The sequence below is a fragment of the Brachycentrus maculatus genome, unplaced genomic scaffold (assembly GCF_059751285.1).
Source record: "Brachycentrus maculatus isolate JH-2025_06_01 unplaced genomic scaffold, ASM5975128v1 h1tg000367l, whole genome shotgun sequence".
Classification (NCBI taxonomy): domain Eukaryota; kingdom Metazoa; phylum Arthropoda; class Insecta; order Trichoptera; family Brachycentridae; genus Brachycentrus; species Brachycentrus maculatus.
Window position 1 is genome coordinate 724,667 of NW_028281116.1, and position 19,682 is coordinate 744,348.

Consider the following 19,682-nt stretch of genomic DNA (forward strand, 5'->3'; position numbering starts at 1 on the left):
ATATTTCTATACCCCAACCGCTCGGTGAGTTCATTAAATATATTATTTATCTTAATTCCAAACCTTGAAATGAAGTATCAAAGCCTCTAAGGTATATATGGTACAATCATTATTTGACAGTAAAAAAATATATACAAAGGATATTAAATAAAGTACAATGAAGATGTAGTTGGAAAAAGGAGCAGAACAATACCGAGGAAACCCTGGCAAGACAGGAATGTCAAATACTTGAAAGTGGCAGGGTCAGGAGTCGAAATAATCGGCGGGATGTATGAGAAGATGCATGAATGTGAATGAGGCGAAGAATTTTTTAAATGACAGAGTGGTATGGCGTTCTTGTCTCTCTGCCTACTCCTGCAGATAAGCGGTGTGATTGTTAGTCAGTTAATAGTTCAGTTTATAATTAAATCCTGTATGAGAAATAACCAGAATCGAATCGAATGGAAGCATTTCATATGTGGCTTCACCGCAAAATACATGGATAAGCTCACAAATGAAGAAGTTCTTAGACGAGCTGGATCAGACAGAGTACTCTTGTCGAATATCAAGGTTCAGAAGATCTCATATCTGGTTTACGAATTTCCTGGAGTCAAATACCGTCTTATACAATTGATTTTTATGGGAAAGGTAGAAGGACGCCAAGGAATTGGCAAAAAGCAAACACCGGAATAAGGGTGAAGAGTTATTTTGGGCCTCGAAGGCTTTGCCCGAGTGATCGCCAACATCGGGAATAAAAAGAATAAGCAGAATAAAAAATTAGAAATACGGAGTTCAAGTCCAACATTTCTGATGTCCGTGCTTTTTGCGTTAATGTACCTAAAAACACGAATCATTGGCTGAATATAGTCTCGACATTCGGGTTCGCTGTTTGCGCCTCTTCTTACAACACTAACCTCCGGTAATACCCATAAATTACTGCCTTATTCAAAATAAATAAAATAACAAAAAATCTAAATATGTTAATGAAAACAAATATGTAAATATTTGGCTCAAAAAATAAAAGGAATCGTAGTGAAAATCATAACCATTAAACGAATTTTTCTTGGCAAATTGAAATTTCTGCTTTGAAAGTAATTGAATATTCATTATAGGTAAACTTGATTTGCAGGATACTAATAAACAACTCTCAGAAACTCACCTTCCTAAAAAAAGTTTTTACCTTACGCTCGACAAATATTATCTTACATTATATATACGTAATAAAATCTTCCCTTATTTTTAATATTGTTATTTTTTGTGCGTAATATTTGAATCTGATTTATTTCAACGCAAAAACTAAAATATGTTTTTTAGGACATCAGATCACAACCGGCAAAACCCAATTTTTATTTGTAATTTGTTTTTATTTATGCAAAAAATGTTACACAATAAAACAGGAAACATTTTTCTTGACAAATAATTTGAATCAAAGAAAGTCTTTTACCCTTTTTCTTTTAATAAAATTAACGTTATGAACCCGTTATCCGAACCGTAGATGTATGCAAGCACCTAAATGTAAAAATAACTCCAAAGCGTAGAAACCCAGACTACAAGTCTGGGTTTCTCCAAGGATTCAAAACCAAAAAAATATATTTTTTATGTCTTTCCCTCGCATCTTTAATGTCTATTTCCCTTTAAAAATATTGCACTCTTAGATACACATTACTATCTGTCATTAGAATCCTAACTGTCGATCAAACCTCCTCCCTCTACCTCCTTCCCTAAACTCCCTTCTTCCTTTGCCGTCCTTATTATCGTCTTTTGTTAATTTATGTTTCTTTTTAAATGTCAATTTGTAATTTATGTTTTTTTAAATGTTCAAGTACTATCTGCCCACTGATTGCAAACGGCTATATATGGTATCAAACGTTTTGATCAATATCACTAGTCCGTCTTTGGTCGGTTGGAAGATATTGCTTTTTAGCAATAAGCCCGCCAATGTACTTTTTATTTTCTGTACATGAAGTTTAAATAAATAAATAAATAAATACACGAATTTGGTGTATACTGCGTTGAAGAGGAATGGAAGCGAATTATGCACCGAATGCCTGATATTTCAAATAATGTCGGGCAGTATTAAGAAATACTGCCTGACATTATCCCGTCCGCCTCCGTAGTGTAATGGTTAGCACGCTCGGCTACCGCTCTGGAAGTCCCCGGTTCGATTCCCAGGGTGGGTCAAATAAATATAAGTGATTTTTTCACTGTAATATTTATTCAATATTACCCTGGACTGGTACCTGAAGCGGAGGGCTGATCACCTTTCCTTCATGTGTAAACGATCAAGATAACACTGCGTTTATATGAAGCAGTGCCCTATGCACCATTGGGGTGCGGAAAAGGGTTTAGTTATTATTATTAAGAAAAGTGTCAAAGAAGATAATGTAAACAAATATTTTCCAAAGCTGTTGTTGACTTTCTCCAAATTTTACCACCTAAATAAGAATACAAAATGTTTTATAAAAATACTTCTTTTCTTCAAAAAATCAATGGAATATTTCAATTCTGTAAATGAGGGCATTTTTTCCAAATTTCTTAGCCCTGTTACTCCATGTCGGTGTTCAAATCATATTTATTTTATTTGGATTTTCGCCCAAGAAAAATTCTCACGAAATTATTTTGTATATAAACTTCCATACAGAGCTTCAGCTTAAGTATCGAGTGTCAAACGTATCCGATGACAAAATAACAACGCGAGTGAGAAACGTATTAAATAATACAATTTACCACACTCCATACAAATATAATTGAGTTTATCCATATCCTAAGTAAATTACAAATATCAAGATTTGATAAACTTTTTATTTTTATTATAAATATATATAGTATTTTATATATTTAAATAAACAATATTCTTATATATGGTGGGTATACTAACAAAAAACGTTAACTCGAAAATAAGAAATTCTGACTTAATGTACATATTGTAACGTTTTTAACGTTCTATAAACTGGAAACATAGACTAAGTAGTTTAAAATGTTATATTTATGCGGTTTCATAAATATAACATTTACATATAACATTAAAATCAACATAAAGTGTAATAGCAGGAATTTAAATCAAAGTTTTAATTAACAGGGATTATTCAAACAGAGATTTTTACGTTTTTTGCCAGTTTACCTAAGATATACAGTACACTTATATTGATATCATAACAGTATTAAATATTATCAATAATATATTATTTACAATATTTGGAGTGTGTCCAAATACTTGTTAACAAAATCTGAATTATCTATAATTATAGGAGATGTCAAAAAAGAATATAATATATTATTGTTTATTATATTTAAGTAATAAAGATATCATAACAATTCCAACGAGAAAAGACTAATTTGCATAGTATATTTATGTACCTGTAAAATCGATGAAAATAATGAAAACTGAGTAATAGAAACCATCGGCTTTTATAATTGTCAATCTAAGTATGTTTAATGTACAAGCTATATAATTCCTAAATAATAAAAAAAAACTAATAAATGAAATGATGTTTGCAGGATGCAAGAGCTCGAGGCGAGGCGGACGAGTGGGAGATCAGCCCTCAAAGACTCGTCTTGGGTAGGGAGATAGGATCGGGAGCCTTCGGAAGGGTTTACATAGCCAAGGTGGACATTCCAGACCATCAGGAGGTGGCAGTCAAGAAACTCAATAGTAACATATTGTTTTGATATCTCAAAATATATGATGAAGATTATGGAGATCTAGGCATTTACGGGGCTTAGGACCGTCATAGGCTGTTTTAAGTGATCACTTTACACACGTGTAATATTTACCAATTTGAGATGTGTGGTTGTCTTATATATGATGTATGATAGATGTTCGAATAGTGAAATAAGGAAGGAATGTAAAGCTGAGATAAGCATTATCGATAAAATTAAGAAAGGTTTGTTGAAATGGTTTGGACATGTAGAACGAATGAGTGAGGAAAAAACGGTTAAACAAATTTATGAGGCGAATGTAATTGGGAAAAGAAGCAGAGGAAGACCGAGAAAAACATGGCACGATCAGGTATGCCAAAACTTGAAAGTGGTCAGGTTAGGAGTCGTAACAATCGGCGGGTATGTATGAGGAGATGCATGAACGTGGAAGAGGCGAAGAATGTTTGCAAGGACAGAGTGGTGTGGTGTTTTATTCTCTCTGCCTACCCCTGCGGGGAAGCGGCGTGATGGTTAGTTAGTTAGAAAAAATCTGAACAGAAGTAAAGTTGAACTTATATATACGACGCTTATTAGTATTGACATTGTGTTCATGTGTTCATAATACCAGTTGGGGTTCCCGCAAAGTTTCGCAGTGTTTTAAATAAAAAAAATTGTAAATGTTACTACAGGCAACGCTTCTCGGGACGAAGTGGTGGACTTCCTGGACGAGATTGCCATGCTGAAGGTTGTGGGGCGCCACCCCCACGTGGTAGCCCTGGTAGGCTGCTGCACGCTGAGCCAGCCCTACTTCGCTATAATGGAGTACGCGCCCGGTGGCGACCTGAAGAAGCACCTCGAGGCGCTAAGGGAGGTCTGGAAGCAGGAGATGAACGCGGTCACTTCGAGGTGACAACCCTGTTTTGATCACTCAAATTATCGGAAACTGTCGGAATCGGATCTAGCTGACTAATTGAACTAAACACTTATCCCTTTCACTGCCTACACTGGGGTAATTCTAAAATATTATTTTGAGAAATAAAAAGACTTTGTGTTTTGATCCACTCACATTTTTATTAACCAACTAGTTTCGGCAACAACTTGTTGCCCTTTTCAGGATTTTAATTTATGACTTTCTTCTAATTTGAGTTTATGAATTTCAATATTCAAAACATACTTCTAGAAAATTTGGCGATGGACTTACAATATTGTATTTATTTAGATTGGCAGTGACAGGTATATTGAAAGCTTTTAATTCCTAGTAAAATCGGGATACAATTTTATATTGTTTCACATTTTCAATAAATTTCGCCACTTAGTTGAAAAAAACAATAAATAATTGCTCAGCAAGAGCAGATCTGTCAGAAAGCCTAGATGCTTCTGTATCAGATCTGGGCATGCGGTGGGACAGCTTTCAATATATATTACTCAAACTATTTATGTTTTTGTATTTTAAAAGCATTATTTTTTATTTGTCTTCAATCAAAGAGAAATATGTGTGTTTTGTTACAAAAATAATTAGATTTCATAATATTTTATTTTTGTGAGCATAAGCGGCTTATTATTAGAAATAGGTGAAATTGTGATAAAGTGGGTTCGAACCGAGAAACGAGACTTTAGAGTCCGTGACCACTAACCACAGAACACATAACATAACATTAACATAATATTAACTTTGGGATGTATCTAGTAATATTAGTGGCGTGCATTCTATATAGGCAGAAAAGCAGTGCCTATCCTAACTTACCTACGTGACATAAAAAGAGCGACCAGTACCTATCTTACTTTACTTAGTAGTACCTAGCTAACCTTTTAGTCCGCCTCCGTTGTGTAATGGTCAGCACGCTCGGCTACCGTTCTGAAGGTCCCGGGTTCGATTGCCAGGGGGGGTGGTCAAATAAATATAAGTGATTCTTTCAGTCCAGTATTTATTCAATATTACACTTGGGACTGGTATCTGAAGCGGTGGGCTGATCACTTTTCCTTCAGATGTTAACAAGATAACACTGCGTTTATATGATGCAGTGCCCTATGCACCATTGGGATGCGGATAAGGGTTTGAAGAAGATGCTTACCTTACTATCTACCTCTACTGCTTACCTTAATTAATTCTCTATGCACGCCACTGAGCGCATAGTATATAAGATAATATACATGATTTATATCATAGGTTCCCACATATCAGCGAATAGTTAGAGTTATTTAAAAATGGATCATTTTATGGAATATATTTATATTAACTAAGCGCGTTTACAAATCCGTTAGAATTTTAAAATAAACCTTTTTTGCCTATATTAGTTTTTTTTATTCTGTACATTATGATTTTTTCAGAGAATCTACGACTTCATATGTGCTAACGGCGATGCAGGCAGGAACAAGAGATATGCCATCTGTAGCGAGTGAGTATTTTTTTAAAATAAATTTACGTATTTACTGATATATTTATATAAATGTGTATATATATATATATATATATATATATATATATATATATATATATATATATATATATATATATATATATATACATATATATATATATATATATATATATATATATATATATATATATATATATATATATATATATATATATATATATTTATATATATTATAATCATATTTAAAATATATAATTAAAAGACGATCTTATTCCAAGTTGAGATTTTAAGAGAGGATGCCACAACAAAAGTTGACTAAAAGCTCTCTTAAATCTGGCTTAGTAATAAAACAACATATTAATATATATGAAATAATAATAATGATAATAAAAAAAAACCTTATCCGCACCCCAATGGTGCATAGGGCACTGCTTCATATAAACGCAGTGTAATCTTGATCGTTTACACATGAAGGAAAGGTGATCGGCCCTCCGCTTCAGGTATCAGTCCAGGGTAATATTGAATAAATATTACAGTGAAAAAATCACTTATATTTATTTGACCCCCCCCCCTGGGAATCGAACCCGGGACCTCCAGAACGGTAGCCGAGCGTGCTGACCATTACACTACGGAGGCGGACAATATATGCAATAGAAATATAAATTTTATAAATAACAATAGATAAACTATTTACTTATTTGTATTCATATTTCCATATGTGTTACTTTTTGGATATTTTTCATTAAATAAAATAATAATCTTTCAAAAAATATATCAAATAGTTAAAGGATATCTCGACATTCTGTCTCAATCTTTTTTTTAAAGATATTTTGGTCTTTGGAAGAAATTATATTCCAAATTTTCATCCCCTAAATGATCCGTCAAAGTACGAATTGCCTAAAGCTTCAGTCAACAAATTTAATGAAAAGATTAATGAGAGTCCTTTTTCTGTAAAAAAGGACAAATACAAAAATGGAGATAAGTGATTACTGTTAAATAATGGAAGAGGATAATTAAATAGCTACGTTAATTTTAATTAAAGTAATTTGTTGTTGACTAAATAATACTGGGTTTACTTAGTGGGGGTTGATTTTATAGGTCAAACGTCTTCTTCCGTGTTTTCTTAGTAAATACAGAATTTAACTTGGAAAGAATGAAGATGAAATATGTACATTTTTGAAGATTGGAACCGTTTGAGGGATTTTCGATATAACTGATTAACCGAACGATATATAAACCTCAGAGTAAATTAGCACACTATTGTGCATAGCCTCATGTAGTCGTGGCGTCTTTATTTGCTCCAGCCGAGATAGTTTTGAGTTGATTATTTTTCTTTATTTTAAATTCTTTTGCATTGCACAATAGATTATAATTACAACAACATAAAAATATATGATATTAATACAAAAAAAGATCCCACAAATGGATGGCCTGGGTGTGGGTACACATTTTATTTTGGGTTATAATAAAAGAGTACACTGGCAAGAATACAATAGGCATCAGAAATAAACTAAGATTGAAAGTGCTAATATTAACTACAAATATTTGATTTTAGCAGAAGACAAAAAATCAAAAAGATGAAAATGAAAAAAGTTAGCGAATATATGTACTTTATAAGTTATAAGTTATGAGTTATTTTAGTCCTCCAATAAAAGTCAATTTTCATATCTTTCTTCGCTCTAAAGATATCATTAATTGTCTTATTTATTGAGTAGATTTAAAAAGTTCAATCAGTTTTATCCATTATCCGTTGAAAATACCAAATTTAAAAGTAATTTTTCATCGGAAAGTGATTTTTCAGTCATTACTTTAAAGCCCTACTTCAATTAAGTAAATGAAAAAATGTACAATTTGGTTAGTTTACGAAGGATCCTAATCTTCTCCTTTTTTCAACAAAGTAAGAAACAATTATTTATTTGCGAGTTTACCCATCTTTTCTCAAAGAATATCCATTTTTACATCAAAGAGTGTTTAATTTAATATAAAAAATGCTCGATATAATAAAAGGAAAAAACAAAATAACGACACTCGCTTCGATGTAATATGGACATATAGAAATGAAATAAGGTGGAAAAAATTTGGGAGGGAATATGGAAGTCTGGACAATTATAGGGTGTACGAACTGTCTCTAACTGGTTCAGGTAATCAATAAACACACTATATTCAAAACATAATTTGGATATACTTAAAATATTGTTGAATTTTATTATTTTTTGTTAAATAAATTTTTCCTTTTTTTTGTCAGTCTTAGTCATAAATTAAACCCTGAAGAGGGCAATAGGTTGTTGCCAAAACTAGTTGGTTAGTAAAAATGTGAGTGGATGAAAACACAAAGTCTTTTTATTTCTCAAAATAATATAATTTTTACTTAATTAATTCATTTTAAGTAGATATTACATATACTTAATTATGATTAGCAATGGAATATTTTTTGTTTATGACGACGACGAAAATCCTCACTACAACTTTCAAAATACAAAATCTAAATTTATAAAAATAAAAATGTAAATGTTTGTTTATTAAAACCTTAAATGGCTATTTGCCAATTGCCTAGGAATTCTGATACAACGTCGCATTCAAGTAGAAACATGCTTTTTTATAAGTGATTTTTACCAAAATGGTAGAGCCATCTGTAAAACGTAAAAGCAATACACGCGATACTTATTATCGCTCATGGCGGACAGCGTGCATTTTGACATTTGCTGAAATATCGTATACATTGTAAAATGAAATACATTATATTATAAATGTGTGTTTTTTCATATTTTCCTTCCTTTCCATTTAACCGGACCGTACCTGGGTACAGCTTGTATCAAATAACAATTAAATCAATTAAAGTTTCCTTAAAATAATACAATATCACGGGCGAAGCCGGGTAAAAACAATTATTCAAATCGTAGTCGCACAAGAGAAAGTGACCAACTAACAAAACGTAAAATGTTCAGGAGGGCCATTTAAGTCACTTTTGCTTGTCAAGAAAATAAACATCAATGCAGTAACTCATTTTTAACAAGTCAATATATTATACTCTATGTTTAAATCGCTTTAGGATTTCTTTTCAGGGCAATTTTAAGCTAGAAAGATATCAAATAGTCAATGACCACATTTTTGTAAAAAATGCACTTGGTATATTTCTCCTGTATGACTACGAAATATCAAAAAATACATCTTAAGAAAAATATTATATACATCCTGACTTGGTGATATGTTCAACTCGTCATTGTCTGTACTGGATCGATCAACAATATCAGTCAACATTAATATCGTGTCACCTCCCTTGTTTTTACATTCATCTTTGATATGAGCTTTGATCTTACCCGAATTTCTCTCTCCCATCCTCTCCATTAATTTCGGAACAAATGTTGAATTTGTGACTGAATCAATACAAGAACTTGTTGCGTAATGCTTATACAGTAAAGCCTCGATATAACGGGCTAAGTGGGGGTAGGGGGTGTCCGTCAAAACCGAAATCCGAACCATATAAAAATGGGTTTAAAATAAATTTTCAAAACGTGCGTGTTGAGATACTTCGGATATGTGGAACGAATGAGTGAAGAAAGAACGGTGAAACAAATTTATGAGGCAAAACAAATTTATGAACGGTGAAACAAAAGTAGTTGGAAATCTCTTTTTCTAACCCTTATCCGCACCAAATGGTACATAGGGCACTGCATCGTATTGACGCAGTGTTATTTTGATAGTTACTTACATGAAGGCAGGGTGACCACTCCTGCGCTTCAGGAACCAGTCCAGGGTAATATTAAATAAATAAAATATTTTTTTTTACAAAAATGTTAATAATATTAGTTCATTCCATTAACCATTCACCGAGATTTTTATGTCTACCGGTTTCGAGACGTACCCGTCTCTTCGTCAGGACAATCGCTACCACAGCATGTAAACAATACCACCCTTCACCACCATAGCACATTTACACACTTAAAACTACACAAAATGTTTAACATATGCGACCCGAACGCATGTGTTAAACATGCGTTCGGGTCGCATGTATTTTTTTGGTCGACCCGTACATAAAATTATCGGTGAGTGGTTATATACTAATATTACCTATTAACATTTTTGTAAAAAAAATATAAAAGTAAAAATGACTAACCACAAAGTAAATGTTTTAAATATTAATAATATTGAGAATATTAAATAATTATTTGAGTGTGAAATCAATAATATTAATTTTCAACCCCCCTGGGAGTCGAACCTCCAGCACGGCAGCTAAACACGCTAACCAATAAGTCACAGAGCAAATAGAAGCAAAAAATAATCGAGGAAACTTGGCATGATTAGGTCGGTAGTCCTATAAATATCCAGACTTCCATATTCCCATATCAAAAGATTTCAACTTTAATATAAATATACAAATATGTTATCGATATCAACTTTTTGCCTTACCAATAAAATAATAAAAATTATTTTTCAATATAAATGGAAAAAATATCATAAAATTTGACGGATTGATACTGATACTGACATTAGCAATATTACCACAGAGAAAAATAAAAATGATGTTTATAAAAAGGGGATGGAATGAGATGTTTTCAAAAAAATAGATTTATATATTTAGTTCGTGGATTATTGATACCATTGATACCAACAGATTTCTTTCGAATTGTCTAAATAATTCGAAGGTGATGTCGTATTAAGTTCATCATTTCTTCAACCGACAGTAACGACCTCATATATTATTCTATCAATGTACGGAAGGTTGAAACACTACTCTTACATATCGCTCACTCCTTTCAACAACGTCATATAATATATAAAAAAAACTTGATTTTTCAGGAGTACGATTTTAAAGTTTAAAAATATAATCAAATGGAATAAAAACAATTATCAAGCTACTTATTGAACTTTTTACTGTGCAAGTGATCTTTTTAGATAACACCTGAAGGTTTTTTTCTCCATTTGAAAAAAGTTACTATATTTAAAAAAAAATAATGAAACAATACCTTTTCTTCGAAATGCAAAAACAACACATTCTGCCCTGTAGCGGGTAAATATTGAGTTAAAAACATGCCGCTTTTGGTGGGATATAGTACATTTTCTGGGCATTCCGAAAATATACACAACTGAAAATTGACGATTTTTGATTTATGACGTTCTTAAAAGGAGTGAGCGATATATTAGTTCGAGGACATTTGATGACGCAGGCACCAACAGATTTCTTTCCAATTGTCTAAATAATTCGAAGGTAGTGTCATATTAAGTTCATCATTCCTTCAACTGACGAGCAGTTACGACCTCATATATTATTCTATCAATGTACGGGAGGTTAAAACTCTACTCTTACATATGACAAATTTGTAACTTTATTAGTAACTTTAGACGGACGCTAAATATTGAGTTAGTCGCGTCGCAGGTAGAGTTTCTAACTTTGGAATGAAGAAGGGGTGCGGTTGAAAGAGAAGACGACAAAGTTAATAATCCCTTAGGATACCACTCAATAACAAAGTGGATTTCGTGAAAGAATCATATCCCAACTCTGAATTAATCCAAAATGAAAATATTCGTTCAATTCAAAACATTTAAACCCTAAACGCACCCCAATGGTGCATAGGGCACTGCATCATATAAATCATATAATCCATTGTTTACTTTGTGTAATACCACTTTTATAAGCACTTATTCGTGACTACTGGTTTCCGAAAATACCACTTTTGTACTTTTCATTGTTTACTTTGTGTTAGTCCACTTTCATAAACACTTATTTCTAAATAACTTAAATAATTTCAAAAAAATATTAATTATTTATTTGTATACAAATGTCAAATCGTAATAATTTTATTTTAATGACCTGATGATGAAATGATTTTCCGAAACCAGTAGTCACGAAAAAGGGTTTATATAAAAATTACTATTCACAATGGTGACTGTAGGGATTCTAATTGTAAAAACTTATGTTCTGTTTTATGCCCCAAAAAAGAAATAAAATACCTAGGTGTAATAATAGATAAACACTTAAAATACCATAGTCACATTAGTGAACTAGTAAAACGATTAAGAAAATGCATGTATATATTTATTAGAATTCGAAACATACTGAACATCGACAACCTAAAAAGAGTTAACTATACTATTGTACTCTCACTACTACAGTATGGCATTGTTGGATGGGGAGGTACCTACAACAACATACCTACTGAACTCTGTGAAAATAGTACAGAAAACAATCATTAAAGTTATTTTGAAAAAAAATATACATCCAACAAAATTATTATTTACGAAATTTCAAGTCCCAAACTTAGAAACCATTTTTTAAAAAAACCGCAATTTTTCAATTACTAAAGGGTGATCAATATGTGAATTTAAAAAAAAGTTTATCTTCGAGATTCTTAAATGATTTTTCAACTCCAAAATGTAATACCAAACAATTTCAACAAAACTTCAAATATCTGGGAATTAAATATTTCAATAAACTCCCTAAAGAAATTTAAAAAAATAGAAGATATAAAAATTATTAAGACAAAAATTAATGCCCATTACAATTAAATCTTGAAAAAATATATTAAAATTCTATTAAACTATTAATTATATAAAACATTAAACCTTGAGTGTAAGTCCCTCTCCAAGCACAAGAGCTCAGTCTCTTTTTTGGAGAGGCACAGCGAATCTAAAACTATAAGTTTGCCATATGTATAAATGCTTAGAAATTGTATTATGTTGAACTTAAAAATTTAACTTTATTAAATAAATTTAAAAAAAGTGGTATTACAAAAATCGATTATAAGGAGAGTGTTTTTATTACCATACCACAAAGTTATCAATGCTTTAAATATACAATATACAAAAAGATCTATTCGCACCCCGGAATACGGCAGCATCCCCTTCAAACTGTTCATGTTTCGATTGATCTCTCTTATCCCAGCCGAGTACACGACCCTGGGCAGCGAGACAGTGGCGAGCAGGTTTGGAAACTCGAGCAGCTCCATCGAGAGCGACCTCTTCACGGACATCAGCCCAGTACGCCTGCAGCGAGGCGCCTTCGACCCGGGCAGGAACCCAGCCGTCAAGCTGGTCCTGCACTCCAGCACCCTGCACAAGTACGCGCTGCAGATAGCCCTCGGGATGGAGCACTTGGAGAAGAAGGCGATAACACACAGGTGGGTTCACTTCTTGATCTGTATTCAAATTCTGTCTTGCCTGGTATTCCCCCTTAGGACTTTGGGTTTGGGGGCGAGTATACAGCGCAGGGGCCCTACCGATGTTGGTGATTTATCACGGATATTACCATAGAACATGGCGTCAGAAGACCTAAAAAAAGATGGTTTGATGATAAAGCCGCTGTGGGGGGTAGAAATTGGCTGCAAGCAGCAACGGACTATGAGACCTATATCCACCAGTTAAGGACAGAAGGCTAAAGAAGAAAAATATGGTGGTGGATTGAACAAACTAATTAGTATTAACTTACATGCCCGCTGACAGCGATAGGGACATTGAAAGCATTAGTAATCATTATCTTTGATCGCCAAATATATTATTGATATAAGATTTTTTAAGTTTTTAGATGGATGGGTCTAAATGGAAACCGACAGTTTCCATAATGGACCTGAAAAAAAGCTTTCAGAGGTGGGTGTATTAAATCACAACGTTATGCCAAGGCTGAAAATTTACCGTAATTCAAATTTTTTTTGAAAAAATGACGCGGTGACGATGTTTTTCAATTTTATTCATTATTATTATTAAGTTCTTAGTATCAGAACATTATTTTTTTACAAGATAATATAATGATTTTAGCGTCACAGAAATGTCATTAAAAAAGTAAATTTTCTGTTTGTCCCCAAGATTATTTAAATATTAACAAAAAGTATTTAAAATGCCTTCTTTTGTCTCAATCCTGTGGATTTGTCTGCAGTAACCAATAACACCTCCTTCGCTACTCAGTAAACTCTCTTCAGCTCATCATACGTCGAATAGCCCATATCCTCGTATAAGTCACAAAGTTATTCGCGGCGTGGGCGCCCTCTGGCGTTTGTTGTTAAAAATGAAATAATGTCACATTTCTTGTTACATTCGTGTATGCGGAAAATGTTTTTGAACAAATGGTTGTTATCCTATGATAAATTCAACAGATTATCACCATGAATCATCGTCTCCGTTGAATGGTTACATTTTCCATTCCAACAACGCTTTTCATTAGAATCAATTGATGTATATAGCTATTATATTATGTCCTCGTACATAAATATACGTTACATATACGGGCTATGAATACCAATAATAATTATCACAATATACTGTGAATATAATTTCAATAACGAGATGTATCTATTTGGGGAGCGACAATTAGGATAGGGTATATCCTCGCTATTCGTTCTTTCTTAAAAATTAATATTCAAAGTTAATATTTAATATTACCTTATACTTTGTACAATAGTGACTTTATGGCGAACGTTACTGTGTTTAAACACGTATATACAGTTAATGTCCAGACAAAAAATCAAAAGTTTGTAAATTAATGGAAGAAAAAAACTTTTTTTAGAAACATATTGTTAAATCAACTCGAACATGGTTACAATACCCTAGAAAAAGAAAACACTCGAAAGCAGCCGGGTCAGGAGTCAATATAATCGGCGGATATAATGACGAGATGCATGAATGTGGAAGAGGCGAAAAATGTTTGCAAATACAGAGTGGTATGGCATTTTATTCTCTCTATCTACTCTTACGAGGAAGAGGCGTGACGGTTAGTTTAATCCACGACAATAAATGCCTATCTTACCCGTCCCTAAATAAGTTGAAATTTCAACAATATTAAGAATTAAAAAAACTTTTTGATACTTTTCCGCGAATATTCCAGTAATTCCTTCGCTGGACAGTTATGATAAATCTTAACACCCACAAACATTATCATCAAAACTAAAAAAAAACATAATAGTTTTTTTACGAAACGAATAGCGAAGTTCGAGATCTAAGTATGAAATTTGAGTTTTCATATAATCAGTGAAGATGAAAACATAAAGGGGTTATATTACATAATTAAGAATAATTACGTGCTGAACTTTGAACAAGGAGGGGCAAAGGAAAGCCCCAAAATTGTGCCAACGCTAATAATTTTAACACACTTTCTCTGCTCATGTAATATTTCAACGGTCGATGGTCATTTGAATCTGGGCATTTACTGGACTTGAGAGGTGTCCCATTGTATGAAGTGATCACATTATGCGTATCGTAGACTATTTTTTTTAAATTAAACACTTGTTTTATGAATAAATTTTAAATCAAACAGATTTTTTTGAGTCTACTAAGTTGTATTTTATCAACAAGAACACAAAAAAATTAATATTGTGACAATTGTTTGATAATGCCATAACTAGGCGAATCAATTATCACAATATTAATTTTTATTTGTTTTTGTTAATAAAATACAACTTAGTAAAATCAAAAACTCTGTGTTTGATTTAAAATTAATACATAAATTAAAATGGAGTTCTACAAATTAAATGCCAAATCAATAAATAAATTTAACACTTGTAATAAACCACTTAATGAGTTTTATTTTTATTATACACGACTACTTTCGAAAACTTACAGATGTTTTCATCTACAGGTGAAAATTAAAACTAACGAGCAAAAAATATTTATGGATATATATACATATACAGAGGTTGATAGGGTAATAAATATAGGGAAGGGAGGGAGGTTCCCGCCTCCGGGGTCACCTCATGGATATCCCGAAGTTCGCCACCGAAACCTTTAAGTCGACACTATGTATCTTATAGTCTATACTTGCCTCCATTTAGCCTCGTTCTATATATTTAGACAGAGCTGCGTTCTGCTGTGGCTCAGATAATAAAAACTACTTGCGGGAAAACGATTATTGATCAAATATAAACAAATCAAATCAAATTAATTTATAGTTATGTAACAAACTAACATTTAAGTCGTATTTGGTACATTAAAAACATAAATTAAAAAGTATGTAAGAACTTTATAAAGTGAAATAACTTTGTAATAACCACTTTTTTATGAACACAATTTAACCTACCGGATTCGGTACCTACAATAAGTACCTTGTCATCATCAGGATTTTACATTTAGGATTTTTACGGACTGTGTGGAAGTTTTTTGGTGATAGTATTTTAATGTTTTTGAATTAATATAAACCCTGATGATGACAAGGTTCTTGTTGAAACCGGTAGGTTAAATTGTATTATTAAAAAAGTGGTTATAACAAAGTTATTTCATTTTATAAAGTTTATAAAATGTGCCACAAATTATCTGCGGGAAACATTCAAGAAAAGTATGTAAGAAGACTCTTGTTAAGGATAAAAGAGAATCCCGCTTCGGAAACCCCCATCAGATACATGAAACATATCAATATATAGCGTGATACTGTTCAATATAGCGGTAGCTCTTCCTACAGGCATAACCAATGTCAGGTTGGTAATGTGAAACAATTTATGCGACGATCTTAGGTAATTATCGAGAACACACAGACCAATGATACGGACAATTTCAAGATTATCGATCATACTGCGCAACAATCGATAAAAATGCGTCATCAAATACATATTCATTCTAGTCTCCATACTCGACAAACTCGGTCGGTTAGAGCCAAGGATAATACCCTAACTCTCTCGTGTAGAGATACCTCAGAAACTTTTTATTATTTTTTATTTATATACATTTATTTAAATCACAATTTATACATATTTAGAACATTTTTTTGCAGAGATCCACCAAGCCACCTTGTGTGTCTTGTCGGTGGAGTTATTTTTTAATAAATTTTTTATTGTTTTTAACGATTTAACCTAATATAGACTCAAAAAAGAGAAAAAAATTAAGAATATAAACATTTTACAATTTTCATAAAATTAACTCTTGATGATTTACCCATTCCTTTATTTTGCCTTTCTTCCATATTTTATTTTGACCTCTAATATCCGTCCGCAACAAATTAAAAATGTTCGGAACGATATATTGCAGTGTTCGACTACCATATTTATTGTAAATTCTTGGAACTATGAAACCTTCGTTGTGTGTAAATCGTGTATCATGGTTGTGTACAAAAGGATTTCGATATTTTTGTCTAGTTTTTTGTTCAACGATGATACTTATCCAAAATATTCCACGTACCGGCAGTAATTTTAAATTCTTTTGGACTTTCTCCACCATAAGAGAGTACTAAAGCTATATGGCTCCTAATCGATGGAACAATATATGTATAAGGTTTCAGTGTATTTGTTTCCTTTTGTAGGGATTTGGCCGCCCGCAACATCCTGGTAGACGCTAACGGGTCGCTGAAGATATGCGATCTCGGGCTGTCCCGGCCCAGGATCTACGCGCGCCGCCAGCACTCCCGCCAACTGCCGCTGCGCTGGTCCGCCCTGGAGGCCATAGTGGGATCCAAGTACTCCAACAAGAGCGACGTCTGGTCCTACGCGGTCGTGCTGTGGGAAATCGGAACCTTGGGTAAGTCCCGGAACAATAAATAAGGATCCCGATCAGAACACAAATTTGGACAGAATGATTCCCCCAGTCTGCAAATAATGTATAGAGCAGGGATGACGAACCTATGGCACGTGTGCCATAAATTTATTTTAGGTTACAATTTGACCAGTTAATTAATTTACAACATTTTGAGTGTGCCCAAATACTTGTTCACAAATATGGATTTTCTCCAATAAGGAGATAATTTTAGCATTATCTTTTGACATCTCAACATAAGAAGAATAAGTCTGGGCATTTACAGGGCTTAAGACCGTCATAGGCTAGTTTAAGTGATCACTTAACACACGTGTAACATTCACCAATTCTACCCATGATTGACAGAATTATAGAGATTATTAAATAAAATTACTTTGTTTTTAACCGTTTTTTATTGGTACTTTTCTCCAACCAGTTTCAATAAGAATCTTGTCATCATCAGGGTGAATCCTGTACCTAAAGTTTTCTAAATGTCTCTGCGAAAAACGTTCAAGAAAAAGACAGCATTATAAATTGACTTATTACGCCAATAATATCTTGTTCATAGATAAAGTCGGTAATTATTTTTCAGGAGGTTACCCGTACCACAATATACAGGACTCCCATGTCCGTCAGTACCTGATGTCCGGCGAACGGCTCAACAAACCAGAGGTCATATCCCAGGGCTTGTACTACACCATGCTCAAATGCTGGAACAAGGACCCTAACCAGCGACCATCGTTTGCCGACCTGGTCAAAATCCTAGACGAAAAGTCTGAGCGAAACACCTACCTGGACATCAGCACCCTAAGGTCTTCGTACGTCTTCCTGCCGACTGAATAAAGGACAAATTATTGGATGAAAGCGTGACAGTGGTCAATCAGATCATTAAAGGGATATTCGCAAAGTAATAACTCATTTGCCAGCCGAAGAGCTTACATCGCTCACTCCTTTCAACAATGTCATTTATCAAAAATCGTAAATTTTCAGCTATGCATGTTTTCAGAATTCCCAGAAATTGTACTATATCCCAACAAAAGCGGCATATTTTTAATTTAATATTTACTCGCTACAGGGCAGAAAATGTTGGTTTTGCATTTTGAAGAAAAGGTATTTTATTTTTATTTTTAAACATGCTAAATATTTTTCAAATGGAGAAAAAACATTCAGGGTTTACCTAAAAAGATCTGTTGCACAGTAAAAAGTTCAAAAAGTGGCTTGACATATATTTTTATTACATTTTATTATATTTTTAAACTTTAAAAACGATCTCATGAAAATCGAGTTTTTTGATATTTGACGTTGTTGAAAGGAGTGAGCGATATGTCTCTTCAAGCCCGATTTTTTTTAATAAATGTGTTTTGGATTTTTTGTTAGTTTTTAAAAAAATATATATATCTAAAAAATGTTTTAACATATTTTTTTAGGTCCTTACATTCAATAACTCTTTTCTCTTCAAAACCATATAATTATTTCGAATAAATATTTATTTTTTCAATGCAAAAACGGTTTTTTAAGAAAAGAAAAAAACAAATTCGCAAAATGTTACCTGGGTTACGAGAAACTTAAGTTGCGACTTGACGGATGTTGCAATATACGATAAATCGCAACGTAATTTTATTTAAATGCAGGTAACATTTGACGTGATTTTTTTTTAAGCATCAAAAAAATACTTTTTCCTCGAAATAATAATATGGTCTTGAAAAGAAAAGAGTTAGTGAAAGGTCAAGAGTTTAAAAAAATTATAAAAATATTTATTTATTTATTATATATTCCAAGAAACGACAAATTCTATATACAGTGGTGGGATTCAGCCAGTTCATACCGGTTCACTAGAACCGGTGCCCAAAATTTTTAGAGTTCGCCGAACCGGTCCTTAACCCTTTGTTTTTACACAATTTTCATGAGATCATGTATCGGAGATAAAAGAAGTCGCCTTAATATTAATAATGTAGCTAATTTGATGACGATTGATTTATTAGGTCTCCCATTAGACACCTGGGACCCAGTTCCATCAGTTCAAACTTAGTTAAGAAAATGTAAACACACAAGTGATGACACTAGGATTAAAAAAGGAAAGTCAAAGTATGTAGACGACAACCACAAGGCTATTTGGAAGTATTTAAATAAAACTGACTGAATTATTTTTTAGTTATTTTCTTTTATGTACTGTGTTCATTATTATTATTATTTTAGTTATTTAATGTAGGATAAAGATATCTACTTTGTTACAGAGCTTGTATATAAATTATGAATTATATTCTA

The 19,682-nt window shown here is 32.7% G+C and overlaps 1 protein-coding gene across 1 annotated transcript; it reads left to right on the forward strand.

Annotated features, from left to right (window-relative positions):
- The first annotated feature begins 477 nt into the window (after positions 1-477).
- Positions 478-18,439, forward strand: LOC148303479 (tyrosine-protein kinase receptor torso). The gene is made up of 7 exons (XM_088269888.1): positions 478-627; positions 3,478-3,631; positions 4,308-4,524; positions 5,947-6,014; positions 12,877-13,111; positions 17,209-17,423; positions 18,010-18,439. The coding sequence occupies exons 1-7, from the start codon at positions 478-480 to the stop codon at positions 18,258-18,260; spliced, it is 1,290 nt and encodes a 429-aa protein (XP_088126014.1). The 3' UTR covers positions 18,261-18,439.
- Positions 18,440-19,682: the final 1,243 nt, after the last annotated feature.

Coding starts and splice junctions, on each gene's coding strand:
- LOC148303479 (XM_088269888.1), top strand. CDS start 478: ATGGATAAGCTCACAAATGAAGAAGTTCTTAGACGAGCTGGATCAGAC. Junction 6,015..12,876: donor AGATATGCCATCTGTAGCGA/GTGAGTATTTTT, acceptor CTCTTATCCCAG/CCGAGTACACGACCCTGGGC. Junction 13,112..17,208: donor AAGAAGGCGATAACACACAG/GTGGGTTCACTT, acceptor TTCCTTTTGTAG/GGATTTGGCCGCCCGCAACA.